Below are 12,500 nucleotides of genomic sequence, written 5' to 3' on the forward strand. Positions count from 1 at the left end.
GACACTACGTGATTGCAGACACAGACAAGATGAGCGAAGAGAAGATCTGCAGCTTTGAAAGCTTCAAACAGCAACCAGATGCTGAGTCTCAGGTGTGTATCCGCCTGTCGCAAGGATCCATCTGTACACACGTTCAACGCTTCTCAGGTGAAGAGGTGAGACCTCGATGCTGGCGCCACGTCCGTAGCAAGTAAAGAACTACGATATGAGGCTGCGTGGACTCTGATGTTCAGAGCTTTTCAGCCGTGCAGAAAGCTTCTGAATCTGCATGTTGGACCAAAGAGAAAACATGCTTTGCTTTTCCTCCAGCTGCATTCCTGGATCGCTGATCAGGTTGTCAATAACATGATGTACCAGTTATATATCTGTCCAGAACCGCTTTAGCAGCATGCAGATTTAATCCACTGATGTTCTGTGGGAGGAAAAGTCTCACTTAAAGAACAGAATCCATCATCTGAAACCTTTTTGTTTAAATAGTATAAGTATTCCTTCCACTTGAAAATAAAGATATTTACAAATTATTTCATAATTATGAGATAAAAAGCATAAATATGAAAAGTAAAAGGTTATTATCCTAAATAAAAAGTCATGATTATAAGATAAAAAGTAAATTATGTGATTAAAAAGTCATAGTTATGAGATAAATTTATTGTCATAGGATGAAAGCCATAACTATGAGGTAAAATGTTCTTATTATGGCATAAAAAGACATTATTATTAGATAAAACCCAAATGATCAGATATAAAGTTATGCGTAAGAAATAAAAAAAGCAAATATAGAGATAAAACAGCATAATTATGTGATGAAGGTCACTGACATGAGATAAAAGTTGTAAACTTGTCTCATACTTTAAATAAATAAAGACTTTCTGTCTCATAATTAATCATTTTTATCTCATAATTCTGACATGAAATCTCATCATGATGAGAAAAGTTGTCCCTGAGTGTCAGGACTGTCCCGTCCACGCCGGTCTCCTTCTGCAGCTTTCTGCCTCGCTGCTCGCGTTGCTTCATCGCTTCTAAACAAACACTTTTCAGTACGCTTTTGCCTTCTCTGGATTATGGAGACATATAATCCTGGTCGGGTCTTGTTTACTTTGTTGTGGAACAAACTGTAAACCCTGGATTCACTGCTCTGAACGTTTGGTTTGGATGACCTGATCTGGCAACCCGACGGCGTACACGCTGGTAGAGATTCATCTGCAGAGACCTTTATGCTCTGCTCCCCCTGCCTGTGGTGGTCCTCATGTGTTGATCTCTGAAGATATCAATAGATTATCTGCTTTGTAAGCAGAGAAGGACGACACCGGGCTCAACGTGAAGTTAGAAATATTCTGCGGCTTTAATCATTTCAAATTTATAAATGAAGTTTTGTCCTTGTGTAAAAAATCAGCTGAGAAATCAAGTTTGTAAATATGCAGATAAGATGGTGGAGTTGTAGATGTAAATGTACCCGTCTGTTTACCTCTGTCTGATTGGATGGTGACTAGTCAAACTGTCCAATCAGAGCGCAGACGGCTTCCTGTCCTCCTGCACCGCTGCAGGCTCTGAAAGTGGAGTAGATTGATTTAAAGGTGGATGGTGGTGCTGCTGGGCTGCAGGCTCTCCCTCTCTGTCTCTATCTCATGAGAAACTGGAGCTCTGAACGTCACTGTAAGAGCAGAAAACTTGAACTTGTACAACACCGGTACTGCAGGATGGAAAAGAATACTGAACATGATGTATATTTTTATATATTTCCCCAACATTTTGCTTGTTTTTACTGTTTGTACAACGTTTTACTGTGCTTTACAGTGTTTTATTCTGTTTTACTGTGTTTTACAGTGTTTTTTACTGTGTTTTTACACTGTTTTTACAGTGTCTTTACTTTGTCTTTGGCTTCATTCTTTGGTAAAGTGGTGACATTAAAACTGTGGCCTCTGTGGGAAAAGTCCTGGCGTTGCATTTAGGACCATGTTTGTGTTTTCCACCTTCCAGTTCAGCATCTGTCGAATCCCACGGAGCAGAGAGGTGCATCAGTCGTGGAGTTCCTCTGTGGTCAGCACCCTGAACGCCCTGCGCTTCTCCCTCCCCCTGGTGTTCAGACTCAGACCTGATGTGGTGAGTGAAGCGAAGACCAGCTCGCCGTTAGTCAGCTGATGCTCACGGAGACGTGAAGCCTGCATGAAAACCGCCAGCGCCCCCCCAACGTCTGCCGCCAGTAGAAAAGATTTTACACATTTGATAGTAAATTCTGCTGAATTCAGGAGACCTGCAGCCATCAATCAGAGATCTCTGCTGAGTGAACCTTGGAAATGTTTCCTGTCAGCTGGTTGCCGTTAACGACGCCAGCTTCATGTGGAAAAAAGGACGTGTCCCCTTTCAGTTGGAAGGTTTTACATATCAGAGGTCGTTCCCTACCGGGGTTAAAAATGACCATGTTTACATTCGAGTTTTAATTCCTCTTTCATTCTGAATAAAAGTAAAATCCAGTTTAAACTGGTGAAAAATCCACCATGTAAACACCAGATTCATAATGCAAAAGTAAAATCAGGATTAAACTTCATTCGAAGGAAATGGCTGCTTTATTCCAAACTCATTAATTCCTCTGTCATGTAAGCGTTAATTCTAAACAATCTGCGGACGCTCCGTACCTCATCCCGTCTTGATGACGCACATATTCTGCACGTTCTTTCGCTTCCCATCTTTGGTCGTCTATCTTCCTCATCAGCTGCTGAAACAGGGAACTATGTGCTGCTGCTTCAAAATTATAATCAGAATAACGGCAGAAGTGCATCAAACTGCAGTTCCCCCTTCATCCACTAGGGGCTCCAAAACAGAGCAAATCCCCATAGACTCCCATGTTAAAAAGACCAACTTCACAGCAGAAATAAACATGTTTACAGCAGAAATAACCATGTTTACAGCAGAAATAACCATGTTTACAGCAGAAATAAACATGTCTACAGCAGAAGTAAACACGTTTACAGCAGGAATAAACATGTTTACAGCAGGAATAAACATGTTTACAGCAGGAATAAAAATGTTTACAGCAGAAATAAACATGTTTACAGCAGGAATAAACATGTTTACAGCAGAAATAAACATGTTTACAGCAGAAATAAACATGTCTACAGCAGAAGTAAACACGTTTACAGCAGGAATAAACATGTCTACAGCAGGAATAAACATGTTTACAGCAGGAATAAAAATGTTTACAGCAGAAATAAACATGTTTACAGCAGAAATAAACATGTTTACAGCAGGAATAAACATGTTTACAGCAGAAATAAACATGTTTACAGCAGGAATAAACATGTTTACAGTAGGAATAAACATGTTTACAGCAGAAATAAACATGTTTACAGCAGAAATAAACATGTTTACAGCAGGAATAAACATGTTTACAGCAGGAATAAACATGTTTACAACAGAAATAAACATATTTACAGCAGAAGTAAACATGTTTACAGCCGGAATAAACATGTTTACAGCAGGAATAAACATGTTTACAGTAGGAATAAACATGTTTACAGCAGAAATAAACATGTTTACAGCAGGAATAAACATGTTTACAGCAGGAATAAACATGTTTACAGCAGGAATAAACATGTTTACAGCAGGAATAAACATGTTTACAACAGAAATAAACATATTTACAGCAGAAGTAAACATGTTTACAGCAGGAATAAACATGTTTACAGCAGGAATAAAAGTGTTTACAGCAGAAGTAAACACGTTTACAGCAGGAATAAACATGTTTACAGCAGGAATAAACATGTTTACAGCAGGAATAAAAATGTTTACAGCAGAAATAAACATGTCTACAGCAGGAATAAAAATGTTTACAGCAGGAATAAAAATGTTTACAGCAGAAATAAACATGTTTACAGCAGGAATAAACATGTTTTCAGCAGAAATAAACATGTTTACAGCAGGAATAAACATGTTTACAGCAGGAATAAACATGTTTACAGCAGAAATAAACATGTTTACAGCAGGAATAAACATGTTTACAGCAGAAATAAACATGTTTACAGCAGGAATAAACGTGTTTACAGCAGGAATAAACGTGTTTACAGCAGGAATAAACATATTTACAGCAGAAGTAAACATGTTTACAGCAGGAATAAACATGTTTATAGCAGAAATAAACATGTCTACAGCAGGAATAAACATGTTTACAGCAGGAATAAAAATGTTTACAGCAGAAATAAACATGTTTACAGCAGGAATAAACATGTTTACAGCAGGAATAAACATGTTTTCAGCAGAAATAAACATGTTTACAGCAGGAATAAACATGTTTACAGCAGGAATAAACATGTTTACAGCAGAAATAAACATGTTTACAGCAGGAATAAACGTGTTTACAGCAGGAATAAACGTGTTTACAGCAGGAATAAACATGTTTACAACAGAAATAAACATATTTACAGCAGAAGTAAACATGTTTACAGCAGGAATAAACATGTTTATAGCAGAAATAAACATGTCTACAGCCTGGTACAAAAATCCATTTTCGGTTTAATAGGTCAGGTTTACCTTCATGACAACTGTGGTGGGAGTGAATTTTTTTCTAACTCGCCCATTTAAAAGTAATTTAATCTCAAAGTTCGGCATATTTATTGGCGTGTCCTTTTGATTGACAGGTACCCGATCTCCTGCTTCAAGTCAGAAGAATGTAGAACAACCACGGTTTTTAGCCGGTTAACAATGTGACTTAGCCTTAGCTCGCTTACCTCCGTTAGCTGGTTAGCTCTTAGCTACAGAAAGCTCGGAGTTCGCTAGATGTCAATCATCCACCATGACGCTCACAGCCCCCCTCTCAGCTCCACCTCTTTGCCCATATTTGTATTTCCTGGGCGAGACGACACACATGCCCCTGCGATAGCGATGGTAGGAACCGCCCACCGAGCTTCAATTCAGCTCTTCAGAAACCTACGGGTGACGTCACGGAGGCTCCGCCCATCTTTTATACAGTCTATGGTTACAACCGGAAAGACGAGAAGCAGGAAGTTAACTTTATTTATTTCCGGAATATGTCAATACATCACGTCCACTTCTGTCCAATCAACCTTCCCAACCTGCTGATCTAAAGCGGTAAAGACGTTTCCATGTAAACTTCTATTTGAAATGATTATTTCCTTGTAAACTTGAAGGAGAATGCTGTTAATTCAGAATGATTTAATTCCAAATTATTAATACAGAATTAAAAAACATCATCTGGCGAGCTGTCCAGGGTGAACCCTGTGTCTCGTCCAATGAGTTCTTCCCGATGACCCGTAATCAGACAAGGCGGTTCGGAAAATTAATGAACAAAAAACGTCACGTAAACGTACCCAGCCAGTTAAACCCAACCTTTACATCACAGGTGTCAAACATAAGGCCCGAGGGCCAAAACTGGCCGCCAGAGGGTCTAGTCCAACCCGCAGGATGAATTTAATAAATGTGGAAAAACTACATTTTTCATACTTAAATATAAAAAAGTCGCAAAGCAGAAAGAAGATCATGTCAGAATGTTTTAGATGTTTTTATTTATTTTAATTTTTCCTTCTGCTTCTCTTTACTTTCATTGTTTATAATATTTTAAGACCTGGTTTTTCCTGCATGTGTGAAATCTTATTTATCTCATGATTTGATTCTGTTAAAATTCAGGTGCTAGGATTAGGTTTTCTTGCATCTTTTTTCCCATTTAGATGTACTTTCTACCCTGTTGCTACATTTATACTACTTTACACTACATTCAGTATCTAAACAAATTTATCTGCACTATTTATGTGGAACCATAAATAAATCCAACATAAATCAAACATATTTTTTATATTGTCTTTAAATGTTTCCCTGGAAGCTTCAGGAAAAATCTGTTAGCAGCGATTAGCAACAACAAGTTCCTCTTTGGCCTGAACGGAGCTGCTGTCACATCTTTGTAGTATTAAGCCTGTTCCATCCTCCACGAGAAGCGAGAACTTTTTTCTTGTTCTCGAGGCTCCGAGAAGAAAATGACGTCATTTTGTTCTCGCAGACGTGTTTGAGGACAGTTCTTGACACATCGGGCTGGCAGAACTTTTTTCTTGCGGGGCTGCGAGAAGTATCGTGTGATTGGTCGGACATGTGAGGTGGGCGTGGTTAACACAGACAAAGCATGAAGCAGAATTGCTGCTTCCGTGTGTTTGCTGTTGCCAGCAAAACGGATTGTTTTGATAAAACAGCTGATCGAGGTGGTGAGAAAGTAGGAACATTTTTACATGTGGCAATAAAACACTCGGACCCAGCCGCGTGCACGACCTGCCCTGCCGCGTGCATGACCCGCCCTGCCGCGGACGAAGCTGCTCGTTAAATATGAAACTAGAAACTCGGAGAGCGGAAACCTCCACCAAGCACAATGTTTAAGAATCCTTTTAAAACATTCCTGGATCCAAACGGTGATCTGGATCACCACCAGAATTTAATCAGTTCTTCATTTTTACATTTGCAACAACTCTTGAAATATTTATAAAATCCCTCCGTAACCTTTTAAGTTATCTTAAGCAAAAAGACGCCGGGGAAAACAACCTCCTTGGCGGAGGTAACCACCGGGTTCATTGCACATAAAGCAGACATCTGCCCCCCGCAGTGATCCCTCCCCGCTGCAGACGTGCTTCTCGTGTAGTATGTATGGACCTGCCGAACAAGACGTTTTTTCTTGTTCTTGCAGCCTCGAGAACAAGAACTCAGTTCTTGCTTCTCGTGGAGTATTCAACAGGCTTTAATAAGATGTTTAAACATCCTCCGTATGCAGGAAGTCTTGTCCAGGTTCTCATGTCCATAAAAACCAAAATGTTTCCAAGCTAAATATTCTAAATATTAAATATTCTATCTAAAAGATAGAAAGTTAAAAGTAGCAGCTTCACGTGTTTGTCTGTTAAGCAGGTTGTTTAGCTGATAGGCTGTTATTTATCTGTTAGCATGTTTTATAGCTGATAGCCTGTTGTTTAGCTGTTAGCAGGTTGTTTGGCTGATATCCTGTTGTTTAGCTGTTGGCATGTTAGGCAAGTCGTTTAGCTTTTAGCATGTTGTTTATCTGTTAGCATTTTGTTTAGCTGATAGCATGTTGTTTAGCTTATAGTCTGTTGTTTAGCTGTTAGCATGTTGTTTAGCTGATAGCTTGTTGTTTAGAGCTTAGCCTGTTTTTTAGCTTTAGTCTATTGTTGATCTGTTAGCATATTTTTTTTAGCTATTAGGCTGTTGTTTAGCTGATAGCCTGTTGTATTAGCTGTTAGCCCATAGGTTTATCTGTTAGCATGTTGTGTATCTGTTAGCTTATTGTTTAGGTGATGGCCTGTTGTTTACCTAATAGCCTGTTGTTTAGCTGTTAGCTTGTTGTTTAGCTGTTAGCCTGTTGTTTAGCTGTTAGTCTGTTGTATAGCTGTTAACCTGTTGTTTCGCTGATAGCTTGTTTTTTAGCTGTTAGCCTGTTGTTAAGCTGTTAGCTTGTAGTTTAGCTGTTAGTCGGTTGATTAGCAGTTAACCTGTTGTTTAGCTGTTAGCATGTTGTTTAGCTGTTAGCCTGTAGTTTAGCTGTTGGCTTGTTGTTTAGCTGTTAGCCTGTAGTTTAGCTGTTAGTCTGTTGTTTAGCTGTTGGCTTGTAGTTTAGCTGTTAGCCTGTTGTTTAGCTGTTAGCCTGTGGTTTACCTGTTAGCCTGTTGTTTAGCTGTTAACCTGTTGATTACCTGTTAGCCTGTTGTTTAGCTGTTAACCTGTTGATTAGCTGCTAGCCTGTTGTTTAGCTGTTAACCTGTTGATTAGCTGCTAGCCTGTTGTTTAGCTGTTAACCTGTTGATTAGCTGCTAGCCTGTTGTTTAGCTGTTGGCTTGTAGTTTAGCTGTGAGCCTGTTGTTTAGCTGTTAGCCTGTTGTTTAGCGTTTAGCCTGTTGTTTAGCCTCCAGTGTGACTGAACTGTGTGAAGAGGGTTATAATGCTGCTGTGTGGAGCTGTGATGACTTCTCCAGACTCCAGTGCAGCTCTGTCTGGTTTCCTGTGAACCCGAACTCCCCCAACTCCCTCCGTCTCCCTCTGGCCCGAGGCCACTTATTCATGTCAGCCCCCTCCCCCTCCAATGTTTGAGCCTCGTTGAGTTGCCTTCTCGCTGCCACCGAGTCCCACAGCCGGCAGATTCCTGCTCTTGTTGCCTTTTCTCCCCCTGGTTTTAGAGTTTGTGTTTGACGTGTTTGCTCGCTGCAGGACAGTTCAGTTCTCTGATGTCCGGCTTGGGAAAAGGTGCAGTAATCCTCCAAATCCCAGCAAACATGCAGGGAATGATTTCCTGTGTTCTCCTCCTGCCCCGGTCTCTTCGGCTCTTTCTGTTTCACTGATTTATTGTGAAAGACCAGAAAGGCTGAAAGCATCCAGTGTTTAATGTAAAGCAGAGAAAAAGACTCTTTTTATGGCCCTTCAGGATAAATTGTTATCTTCTGCTTGGCGGCAGTAACAGCTAATGTCTTCTAGAAATAAAAACTTGAGCTGTTTTAAGCTAATTTTAGTCTTAAAAGATATATTAAAAGATATATGTAGATATAAGTGATATGTATAGTATTGTGTCTGCGAAGCGAGGAGAGCAGCTGCTGGAGTTTCAGGAGAGAAATGTTGTCCCATCCTGGTCTGATGCAGGATTCCAGCTGCTCTACTGGATCTTGTTGCTGGATTTCTGCTTCCATGATGCTCCAGATGTTTGTACTGGTAAAGGTCTGGACTGCAGCAGACCAGTTCTCTTGTTCCACCATCAGGATGTGGTCCAGCATGGTGGAACCTGCAAGGTCTTCCCTGAAAGAGACGTTGTCTGGATGGGAGCAGATGTTTCAGCATTGATGGAGCTTCCCAGATGTGGAAGCTGCCCACGCCATCGGCACTAATGCAACCCCATCCCATCAGAGATGCAGGCTGATAACAAGCTGGATGCTCCCTCTCCTCTTTAGTCTGCAGGACACGCCGTCCATGCTGTCCACAAACTATTCCACATCTTCATCCAGGTTTCCACTCAGAACATTTTAAATGAGCTTTGGTCCAGAGAAGACGGCGTGTTTCTGGATCCTCTTCACATATGATGGAGCTTTAACCTGCATGTGTGGATTTCAGCCTGAACTGGGTTCACACTGGTTTCTGGAAGCTTCCTGAGTCCATGCACTGGTTTCCAGTAGAGAATCATGTCTGCTGTTAATGCAGAACATCACCAGCATCCAGCCTGGTCCCAGAATACAGAGATTCCTTCTAATTCTCTAAATCCATAGAAAATATTAAACTCTATAGATCCTGAAGTCTGAGAGACATTTTTCTGAAATTGTTCCACAATATTTAGCGCTGGCTTTTCTCAGACCGGTGAAGCTCTGTCCATCTTTAGGTCTGAGAGACTCTACCTCTCTGAAATGCTCCTTTTATATCCAGTTATTCTACTGACCTGTTACCAGTTAACATGATTAGTTAGTTGTTAAAATCTCCTCCAGTTGTTTCTTTTCCAACCTTCTGTTGCTCCTGTTGCAGATGTTTACAGACGTGTTGCTGCATCAGATTCATATTTTCCATCAGATAATAAAATGTCTCAGTTTCATCATCTGACATTATGTTTATCTTCTACTGGGAATAAAATATGACTTCATGAGATTTTTAAATCATTGCACAGTTTCCTGCTTTTTGGAAGTAAGGATGTAAATGAACAGTGAAAAGAATATTTTTTTTAGGTTCTAAAATTTTGACATTTTTATTAGTTTTTTGCGTTTATTTCCTTCATTATTCTTTTAGTTTTCTTCCAGCATTTCTCAGCTAAAGAAGAAAAATAAAACTGCCCTAAATAAATACAAACTGGTTATAATTTTCTTTGCTCTGGCTCGCAGGTATAAGTATGGAGACGAGAAGCTTGCTCTGCCTTACCCGTGTCCGACGTGTGACGTGACAGATGTGTTACAGATGTCCTGATGAGCCGAGGACATTCCTTCATGTTCAGGTGTTGTCTTCCAGAAATGTGCTGAGCCCCTCCTCCGTGTGTTTGTTGTTCCAGGTGCTGTGTAATGGACCAGGGACCTGCGTTCCTCTGTGTGCGGCAGGACTGTTGCTGGGAATTCTGGGAATGAAGAAAGTCCTGATTGTCTACGTTGAAAGCATCTGCCGCGTGGAGACGCTGTCATTAACGGGGAGGATCCTGTATCTGGTGTCGGACTATTTCTTTGTGCAGTGGTCCTCTCTGAGGGACAAATACCCCAAATCTATCTTCCTTGGAAGAATAGTGTGACGTTACCTGCTACACATGGATGGACAGGATTAATAATCTTTGTGTTTCTTATGGACAACTCTTCCATTTGTCTGTCTCACAAGCAGAACAAACATTCCAGATCATGAATAAATTTGACTTTATTAGAGATTTTCTCCTTTATCTCCTTTATTTTCAGGGGCTGCTTGGTATTTCTTTTCATTGTGTTCATATAACAGGAATAAAACAGTTGGATAAATGTTCATTTGACTTAGTTTTCCAGTTGTTTGTTAGAAACTGTCTGCAGGGAAAGTAAAGGGGATATTTGGGGGATTTTGGCGGGAAAAGCAGATCCAGACTCTGCAGGACTGACGACTTCACAGCATTAGCTTTAGCATTGTTTCTAAGCTGCAGGTTGCCAGACTGCCTCGACCTTTCTGGGTCATGCAGAGTTCAGCGTCGTCTTCGGTGAACGAAGTGCAACCAGCCGGAACTCGTCTGAAGTTTGAGAGGAGATCATCAGGAATGAACTGTTTCCTGCATCAGTTTGCTTTTTATAAACCGGATCCTCCACCGGTATCTTTGTCACATGTTAAGGTTCATCCCTTTGAATGATGCTTTAAAAAGGAGCGAAGAACACCTGGAACCAATAACAAGGCTTTAACTTGTCACATGACGCAAACCCTTTTCCAAAGGAAGCAGCTTTGCTGTGATAACTGGCAGGTTGCTGCGTCGTGCCGAAGTCTCCTGGAGGCAACAAAGGGAAAGAAAACCGTCGGTGCCAGTCGGCCCCCTCCTGTTCCTCTACTAATGAAACAGAAGTGAATCTAAGCTGGGAACGGCGACTCGGAACCATCATCTCATCGTCATGTAGACACGTTGTTACCGCCGCCAAGGAGGTTGTTTTTACCGCCGTTTATCAGTGTTCAAGATAACTCAGAAAGTTCTGGACGTATTTGCATGAAATTTTCAGGACTTGTTGGAAATGTTAAAAATAAGAACTGATTTAATTTTGGTGGCGATCGGATCACCGTTCAGATCCAGGAACTTTTTGAAGGAGGTTTGCGTTTTCTGAGTGCTTCTCTGGTTTTATGATAAGAACATTGGCAAAAAGGAGTATAAGAAACAATCGGGATAACAAAATGACTGAATGACAGGAAAATTATATGAAAGAGAAGAGGAATGGGAGCTTAAAGGGTTTATATGGAGGTCGCAGGAAGGAGACGAGATTTTTAGAGATTCTTCATGTATATAACACTTAAACCGACGTGTGATTAGAAACCAAGATTCAAGCATTCCTGGTTACGTCATGTTGCTCCACAAAACAACGAGATCAGCGATGCCAACATTTATTTTACCATATCATTTGTTTATTCATCAATACCGACACTGATATGGATACTTCTTGCCCTTAAAAGAACAACAATCAGTGTACAGTGTGTATTAATATCTTTATTGGCAGGACTATATGGAATGTAATTCAATAATTTAAATAAATGCTTTTAAAATCATATTAAATTATACTGATAAGTAACTTACGGAACGATAAAAAAAATCTTTTTAAATGATAAAATAATCAAACCACAGATTAATAAAACTATTCACATTTATTATATAAAAATGACTTTCTGTCTCCGTTTCTCTTCTGCTGCCAGATTTAGTCATTAAGACTGAAAAGAAATGTGGAAATCCTTCCCAGACAGAAGCTTTGAACTGGGATCAGGGTCTTACTGGGGAAAGTTTGGGTCCAGTTCTTGCTTTCCACCTTTCAGCATCACAAAGCTGAATCGATTCCAGACAGGTATCGCCATGGCAACTTGAGTTTTTTTATCTGCACTGGAGTAGGTTTGGTTCATAATAACAGGACTGATTTTTGTTTATCAGTAAATAAAGACGGGAAAGTATGAAAACGTGCAGAAAAGGGTTCTTTAAGTCCGGTTCTGGACTTCTGCACGGATCAGCCATTTGAGGCTTTTTTTAATGGCATAAAACAGAAACAGCAAAACGTTTCAGCCTTCTGGTCTTCATCAGACAGATCTGAGGAGTTCTACGGGTCTTTATGCGTTCCACTGGGAATTCTCAACCTGGAATAAAACTTCCCATCAGCACCACCCCTCCCAAAGAAAATTTCACTTGGAATAACTTTTTGTTCATTCATTCGTATTTAATATAAAACTTACTGGTGAAATATCTTTGGATTGCTGTGAAACTTCATGTTTTTTATGTAAAAATGTGTCCAAGTCTGAAGGATTCATGTAAAACAACAGTTTGAAAAGTTGTTTTGTTCTGCATTGCTTTCCTT

At 40.1% G+C, this 12,500-nt stretch overlaps 1 protein-coding gene across 1 annotated transcript in view; it reads left to right on the forward strand.

The window, feature by feature from the left end:
* The window catches only part of alg14 (ALG14 UDP-N-acetylglucosaminyltransferase subunit), a gene marked incomplete at its 3' end in the record, with an annotated part of 11,221 nt that extends 981 nt beyond the window's left edge, over positions 1-10,240 (forward strand). Inside the window, exons 2-4 of the mRNA XM_079259925.1 lie at positions 1-92; positions 1,978-2,100; positions 10,010-10,240. The exon at positions 1-92 is cut by the window's left edge and continues 60 nt beyond it. Coding sequence (XP_079116051.1) covers positions 30-92; positions 1,978-2,100; positions 10,010-10,240 — 417 coding nt within the window. The 5' untranslated portion in view covers positions 1-29. The remainder of the gene's footprint in view (positions 93-1,977; positions 2,101-10,009) is intronic.
* Positions 10,241-12,500: the final 2,260 nt, after the last annotated feature.

The sequence above is a fragment of the Telmatherina bonti genome (assembly GCF_933228915.1).
Source record: "Telmatherina bonti genome assembly, chromosome: 20".
Lineage (NCBI taxonomy): Eukaryota > Metazoa > Chordata > Actinopteri > Atheriniformes > Telmatherinidae > Telmatherina > Telmatherina bonti.